Genomic DNA, 8,086 nt, shown 5'->3' on the forward strand with positions numbered 1-8,086 from the left:
GTGATTTTTCCTGTAACAACTATTCTTTCTTTAAATCGCAATGCAGATAGTTCCAGAAAGCCGGCATCATCACAAAGTTTATTGTTTGTTTTTTTTTTAATGGAAAATGCATAACAGCATCAAGAGACTGAAATTTTCATATTCAGGTCAGAAGCTGTTCCCAAATCCTTACTGGATTCTGATGTATAGTGTGGAACTCCTATGGGAGCTACAAATTAAGTTCTTGTCAAAAAGGTGCCTCCATCACATACAGCACACTACGTCTATCGCCAGCTTGACAGATCTAAGAGCACTGACAGAACCCAAAGAAGTCAATGCATTTTTGAGTTCCGGAAATGAAGACAGACTGCATCATGTCAGAGTTTGAGCAGTGAATGCAGAATGATCTTGCATGCTGCTGCTGATTAAATTTAAACAAATCTCTCTCTTTACAGCACAAGCTGTGGTAACCACTGTTGCTCAGTTTGCTACTATGCATTTGAAAAAGGATAAGTCTGGGGAGTTTTATTTGAAAGGAGAAAAGTAAAAAAGCAGAAGTGTCCTAAGAGAGGGTGCTGCTGCTCTTATAGAGGTAGTCATCTTGTGCACAAAATGAATATGAAATGGTTTCAAGTTAAAAGGGAAATGGTTTTAAGTTAAAAGAGGGAAGATTTAGGTTGGATGTTAGGGGGAAGTTCTTCACTAGGAGAGTGGTTAGGCCCTGGAACAGGCTGCCCAGGGAGGTTGTGGATGCCCCGTCCTTGGAGGTGTTCAAGACCAGGTTGGACGGGGCCCTGGGCAACCTGATCTAGTAAATGTGTATGTTTGGTGGCCCTGCCAGGCAGTGGGGTTGGAACTACATGATCCTTGAGGTCCCTTCCAGCCCGGGTCATTCTGTGATTCTGTGATTCTATGAATACTCACACTAACAAATTTACTCTGACACAGCCCAACTGCTTAAGAAGATGGATGTTGCTACTCAAGACATACCATTTGAATACCGCTCTTCACAGGTTTGTTTAAGCAGAAGTATTTTTATATTAAAAAAGAAGCTTAATATTCTAATGTCTAGAAAACAGGTTGGCACACTGATGAAATTCCCTTCCTCTTTCTTGTAAGCTTAGTGACAGGAAAAGGACAGGAAGTCCAAATATGCAGAAAAAAACAAATTATTATAATTATTATTATATATAGCAGTTATTAGATGGTGAAACATTGGAAAAAGTTAAGGTATAGTTTAAAATAAAGATAACCTAAAGCCACTCGCAAAGCACAAAGAAAGAAAATAAAACAACCCTCAATAAAAAACCTTAAATTTCAGATAAAATTCTTGTGCAGTTCCTATTTGAAGAATTTAATCTTAAAACTCCTTTATCAAAGAAAAGTATCAGAGCTACAGAGTTAACGAGTTAATCACAGAAGGGAATCATAGAATGATTTGGGTCAGAAGTGACCCTTAAGTCCATCTTGCTCCAACCCCCTGCTATGGGCAGGGACGCCTCCCTCTATACTAGGTTGTTCAAAGCCCCATCCAGCCTGGCCTTGAATGCTTCCAGGGAGGGGATCTACAGTGAGAGAGATACAGTGAGGAATTTAGACCTCATCTAGTCTAAATCTACTCTCTTCCAGTTAAAAGCCATTTTCTCTTGTCTTATTGCTACATGCCTTTATAAAAAGTCCCTCCCCAGCTTTCCTGTAGGCTCCCTTCACACACTGCAAGGCCCATCTCACAAAGCACTATGGCTTCATTTATAAAAGCTTGTTGCCCCAGCCCAGTGACTTTTATTATAACTCCATTCAGAGTTTATCCTAGTTCTTTAAAGCATACAACAAACCAAAACAAAAAAAAAAAAAACAGAAAAAATTATTTGCACTCAGAAAACTACCATACCACAAACAAGCTTTGACACTTAGAAAGACTGACTACTACTACCAAAGTATATTGATATGAGATTAAAGTACTTAGCATTATTGTCATAAAGTATAACAGTAAGCATACCTAAAATTACTGTTTACTGAATGACTGTTTTCTGAAGTAACAGCAGACTCCAGATATTGCTTTTCTTCTTTAATGGAGAAGCTGGAACTGCATGCCTTTGCAGGACAATTTCCACTGTCTGTGACTGTAAGCTCCTCTTCGCCACTGGTTCCAAAAAGATCAGGGTCATCCTGGATCACATCAATGACAAGAACATCTTTGTTGTAAGCTTCAAGAACATCTGGAAACTTTTCACTTTTGTGTTGTGGAAGATTGACTTTTGATTTGCTATCATCATGTATTTCTAATGCAACACGGTGGTCAACTGCATCCCCTGAATGATGGGAAACCTCTGATTTCCATACGCATTCACTACCACTGAAGTCAGGTGAAGATGACTTTATCTGTCTCTCAAGAGGACACGGATATAAAAAGACAGGATCGGGGAGTGTGGACTTCTCATTTGAAAGCCCTTCAGAGCCATCGCAAAAGTCCTTATTGTGAACCTCATCAGCTTTTTTCTTCATGGAAGCTGTAGATATGGCATCCCTTACTACAGGAAGAGGCTGCTGCTTAACCTTTATCAAGCTAGTCTCGTCATCTCTTTTCTGACTTCCTGAAACACTAGAGCTATCAAGTAGTTCTGGTGGGCTACGGGTTTTACTCTCAGGTGAACTGACAGGTTCCAATGTCCCGGATTCAGGTTTGTTTCTGCGTAAAGGTATTTTGAAATTTGTCAGGTTTCTGGTGTTGAGTACTGTTGTTTGTTTTAAATCAGAAAGCATTTGGTTCACAACGGATGCTTTATGGTCTACGTTTACTCTGTTTCTTTTCCCTTTACATGCTCTATTCTGGCCTGCCATAGACGGGTTTCTCTTTGTTACAGCTTCATTATCTTTTGCACTTGTAAAATTTGAGGTTGCTTTATCTTCTTGCATATCATCAGGGTTAAAAGGTACAGCACTTTTAACCATATTAACTGGTGATTCCACATTTTCACTGCTCGTTTTACAAGTCTCATAAATACCCACAGAAGAAGATTCTGAGATTTCAGCTGAATTCAGACAGTCAGCGTTTAGATCCATTATTTTATGTGCAGGTTCTTTGTTAACTTCTGCCAACGATGTTTGCAAAACCAGCTGTCCCAAACTCCCTGTCACACCACTGTTTCCAATAGTTTTGACACCGCTTTCATCAGAGGACTCTGCAAAAACTGGACTTAAAATTATTTTTCCTCCTGAGACAGACCCACGACTTTCAGGGACCCATCCAGAAGTCCTGGCACAAGATTCAATAGGCCAAACATGCTTGCCAGTCATAGGTATTGCTCTTTGACAGGTAAACCGCTGCAGTTTCTTTCTAACTTTATTTAATTTTTCATCCATCACACTGTTGTGATCATTAGAAACATTATGAGCATGAGGTAGCGCTCTCAGGCTACCTGAGGTAGCAGAATGGCACCGTGATGCCACAGTGTTTGCGTCTTTTCTTTCTGCTACTATAAACAGACCAGATGTCTTCTTACAGCCATCTTCAAATGCAAGCGATTTAGTACTATTCTTTCTCCTATTCCTTCTACTCTTTTGTGCTACACAAGTATTGCTTTCTTTACATACATGAGATGCACCATCAGACAAATTTGACAGAGCTGTTTCTTTATTATTTAGTCCTAAGGTTGCGGAGGAGTCTGAAGAGGCAACAGCTGCTTCTGCTACTAAGTCACACTTACTGCATTCATTAGTAACATCAGGGAAAACAGTCTGCATGGCTGACATCTCAGTGATTTTCATCTTTTTCCTACTCCTTCTAACAGTATTACACTGTTTTTCACTTGAGAACTTACTGCTTTTTCTCTGGTTGCATAAAAAACGCCCTTGTTTACGCTGAGCTTTTACTTCCTTATTAAACACGAAACTATCATTTATGATAGTTTGCATTCTATCGGTGTTGCAGTCCCTATCACTCCATTCTACAGTACCACCAGGACTAACACAATTCCTCTCATCCTGGGCTTTGTGGAAGAATCCACTTACATTAAAGGCGCTGGTAGCTCCATTCATTGAAGATTTTACAAATGTACTGATGCAACTACAGGTCTCCAATCTCACAAATGGGTTCTTCCTTGTTACATCGAGCAAGCCGTTACAGCTGTTCAGGCCATCTCTATTATTCTCAACATCATCGTGTTCTGCATTTATCACTTCTTCACCTGTAGTTAGGCTACAATTCTGCAGGCACTTGATAGAATCAGTAATGTGTTTTCTTCTTTTAAACTGTACACCAGACCCTTTGGTTTCAGGATGACAAGGAAAAATGTTGCTTTGCGTCCCAGTTAATTCATCAACTGCAGGAGATTCCAAGAAGTGAGATTCCTTTTCACAGGGATTTTCTGATCTCATTAGATTTGCCTTACGCTTCTTCACAGCTCGTGTACCTGAGTTTTGCTTATTTTTGTTCTGTTTTTTCTTTGCTGCTCAGAAACAAAGCAAACTCATTAAAGAGCAAACTAAGGGAAAAAAAACAACAACCCCATTGCAGAATTTTACAAAAACAACAAAAAACAGTCAAGGTTAGTAAAGAGCATAACACTACATAAGGCAAAAAAAACCATTTCAGCTGCATTTCACCATTTTTTTCTTCTTTCAATAAGCACTATTAGCAGACTTAAAGAGTATCAAATTATGTTGTCTTCAGAAAACACACAGATAAACAACGGAACCTGAAGACGCAGAAAGGTCAGTGGAAGCTGTATATTTAAAATGACGGGAAACCAATTACAGCAAATCTGGCAAGAAAATGCTGATGGCATTTGCACAATCAGTCTTTAAAATCTTTTGTTTACACAATACATTCCCTGTAATAGGAAAGATGCTTATAATATGATGGCCATTTATTGCAGATATATAGTCCAATTATATGCATAAGACTGTTCAAGACCCAAGAAAATTCCAGGACTTGCATTTTTGTAAAATACTTTTTACTTGAGAGTAAATAAATCTGCATTCTCTAAGCTGTACACGCAAAAATAGAGAACTAACTTGAGAACATATTGGTAAAATTTTGTCAAGATCTCACATCTCAAAGTAAAACAATTTTAATACCTCATTTTTTCAGGATACAGTATCTAAATATCGATTAATAACTTATAGTAAATGTCTGTCATTTGAATACATTCATTTTTAAAACAGAAAGAATGTCTTACAGGTAACTGTCCTGAAAAAAGGAGATTTTTACAAACCCTGTTCCAGAACTGTTCAGCTGACGTAACATTCCCTTAATATTGCAAAATAAAATCTAAAATTCTTACCCAGGGCCTGCTGCTCCTGATAGCCCTTACTTCTCCTATTCAGCCCCAGGTTACATGGTCTACTCTATTTTGTGCTTGATGACTGCTTTTCTACTTCAAAAAGCTTTTCCCCCCTCCTAAAGTCCCTGTCTCAAGAAATATAGAGAGAAGAGCTAAGTGACTGGCCACACAGTAACATGTACTTTAAGACAGGGTACACACCACTCTTTCCTGCCTGCATGACTTTGCCCCTCAAAGTCACTTCCACCTGCAGAAGTAAAATTATTTCTTGTTTTTACTTTCTAATGAGGTCTTACTGCAGCACCAGCCCCTTGTCCTGGAAGCCCAAATTCTACACCTGTACTTCTACAATGGGGCACAAATGCTTACCACTTTCCTGCACGCTATCTGCTCCTTTCTGAATTTCTGAGTTCAGCTGATGTTCTACGGTGCAACACTTGTGCTGCTCTCCTTCAGCAGTTGATTGTTCTTGGCCACTTAAGCCCTGCGCACATAGTAATGGCAATGAGTCCTCCTGTGTCAGACTTGCAGTGTTTTCCTTGGACTCCGCACACTGTGTATACAGCTCTAGCATGGCAGACCTTCTTGCCCCCTGTAGTTCTGATTTCACCAATGGCTGTCCGCCCTTCTTTGTCAAGTATCTCTTTCCTCCCTTCTTCTTTGGCTTTTTCAGCATTTCTAAGGAACACCCATCTACACTCTCTGGGTTATCCACCACTTCCTGAGGTTTTGGTTCAGACAAGAAAGACTCCTCAGGCCCCAAACTCTTAAGACCTGGGATTTGCAGATTCAGTATCATTAAGGAGGCAGCACTTTTCATTTCAGTGCTATGCATGCCCTTTCTAGGTGGCAGCACCTCAGATTCTGACAAACAGGAAACAACACTGTGCCCCTCTGTACCCTCAAGATCCTCCTCCAAGGCTGGGATTTGCAGTTTCAATTCCACATAGGAATGCTTGCGTTTTTTTCCTAAGTGTCTTGTATTCTCCTGGAAACCAATGAGGTTTGGTTTTTCTGGGCTACCAGTCTCTCCTGACAATTTCTTCTGCAAGTCAGTTCCTAAGCATAATGACTGCTGACCTCGTCCTGTCTCTTTGCCTACAGTCTCTTCCAAACATGTTCCTGCCACTATGGATGGTGCTTGCCCACCTTCACACACAGCGCTGTCTGGTACCTGCAGAGCAGAATCACTCTTCCTTTCAGAAGACACCCTGCTCTGTACCCTCTTGTTTTTCTTACCACCCAGCCTCTGCCTACTCTTAGCTCGCTCCTTCTGCACAGACAAAAGAAAAGTAATCTGCTCAGAGGAACCTCCTGAGTGTGCAGCAGATTGCAAACCTGAAGGTGAGGGCTGCTCAGGTTCCCTCTCCAGTGCCAGCTGAGGACTCAGCTCGACCACCACCTGCTTCCCCAGCTCACATCCCACCCCTGCACCCCAGAGAGTAAGCCGAGTCTCAGTCCCGACCACCTTCCCAGATCTTAACTGAGGCATGGTGGGGGACACCACCAAGCCCTGCACACCCCTAGCAGCACCCTGAGAAGTGCAGGCCCGAACACGAAGGGAGCACAACCTTCTCCTGCCTCAACACAGCCTGGCCCGCGAGAAGCACAGCCTGCGAGCCCACAGCCACCAACCAGCTCCCACCCCCACACCTCCGTACTGCCTCACAGATAGATAACACCACCGGTTCAGCCGCCCCCCCCCCCCCCCCCCCCCCTTCCCCTCGCCACTTCTCAGTTCACTGCTCCGTCTGTCAACGCCTCGTCTGGGTCCCAGCGACGAGAAGCTCACGGAGAAGGGCGGGCTGCTGCCACGCCATGTCGCATCATGGCGGCCGAGGGGGTGCGAGGGCGGCTCTGCAGGCGTGTGGAAAGGCGGCAGTGCCGCTTCGACAGGCGGGACATGGGGCGGGGCAGGGCCGCATGGGTACGGGCCGAAGTGCCGAGGGCCTGTTGTGGAGTCACCAAAGGTTCAAAGTCGGGCTGACCTGAGTGAAAAAAAAGCAAACAGATCCCAACTCTCTTGAGTCAAGGGGATGTACTTGGTTGTGTACTGGCAGTTAACATAAGCTTTGTATTTCAAATGAGGTGTTTCCTGAGGAGATAGAGGAGGTGGGACAAAGTAGATGAAATAGTTAGACTATATAGCCAGAAAACAAACAAAATTAATTTGGGGGCTTCTAATGTAGTAGCTCCTATGCTCAGCTTCCCATGAGATGTGCGCACAGAAAATACAAAGTCACAGGGGTTGGGAAAGACCCCTGGAGACCATCCAGTCCAACCCCAAGAAGTTTTTTGTGTCTCTCCTTTCCAGAAGCACAGTGCTGTGATGTGGAAGTACTTGAAGAGTAAGGGTGTCCTTGGAGTCCAACTAGTGTTGGCCTGCAGTACAGTTGTGGCTAAATCACTCTGTATCTCTATCTACAGATACAGATAATATAGCATTATCCAAATAAAAACAGGAACGGTGTCTGTGGGCAACGGTCTGGTGGGCAAACCTCTCCAGAAGTGAGGAAATGAAGTTCCATTATGAGGAAGGGCATCTTTACTTTGAGCAGTGGAACAGGCTGCCCAGAGAGGTTGTGGAGTTTCCTTCTCTGCAGATACCAACCTGGATGCCTTCCTGTGCATTACTAAAGGGAATCTGGAAAAACAGCATTTGAATTAGCTTACTACTCTCCAGTATCATTATCAAGATTTTGTACCCAGTCAGTTATTTTCAGTAATAACAACTTTAGTCAGAGGAGATTTTTATGAAATGAATTAAAAATGTACTTGGAATGAATACTAATTAAAGACATTCTTCATGAAAGCCCTTTGAA

General features: G+C 42.3%; 1 protein-coding gene across 2 annotated transcripts in view; it reads right to left on the reverse strand.

The window, feature by feature from the left end:
* The window catches only part of TOPAZ1 (testis and ovary specific PAZ domain containing 1), a 32,009-nt gene extending 24,401 nt beyond the window's left edge, over window positions 1–7,608 (reverse strand). The window contains exons 1-2 of one of the 2 annotated variants that reach the window (XM_032442369.1): window positions 5,634–7,596; window positions 1,979–4,427 (exon numbers count right to left, since the gene is read on the reverse strand). In XM_032442369.1, the coding sequence (XP_032298260.1) occupies window positions 1,979–4,427; window positions 5,634–6,756 (3,572 nt within the window). In that variant the 5' untranslated portion in view covers window positions 6,757–7,596. Of the gene's footprint in view, window positions 1–1,978; window positions 4,428–5,633 lie in introns of both variants that reach the window. The other variant, XM_032442368.1, reaches the window with a different exon arrangement.
* Window positions 7,609–8,086: the final 478 nt, after the last annotated feature.

Source organism: Coturnix japonica, chromosome 2 (genome assembly GCF_001577835.2).
Source record: "Coturnix japonica isolate 7356 chromosome 2, Coturnix japonica 2.1, whole genome shotgun sequence".
Taxonomy (NCBI): domain Eukaryota; kingdom Metazoa; phylum Chordata; class Aves; order Galliformes; family Phasianidae; genus Coturnix; species Coturnix japonica.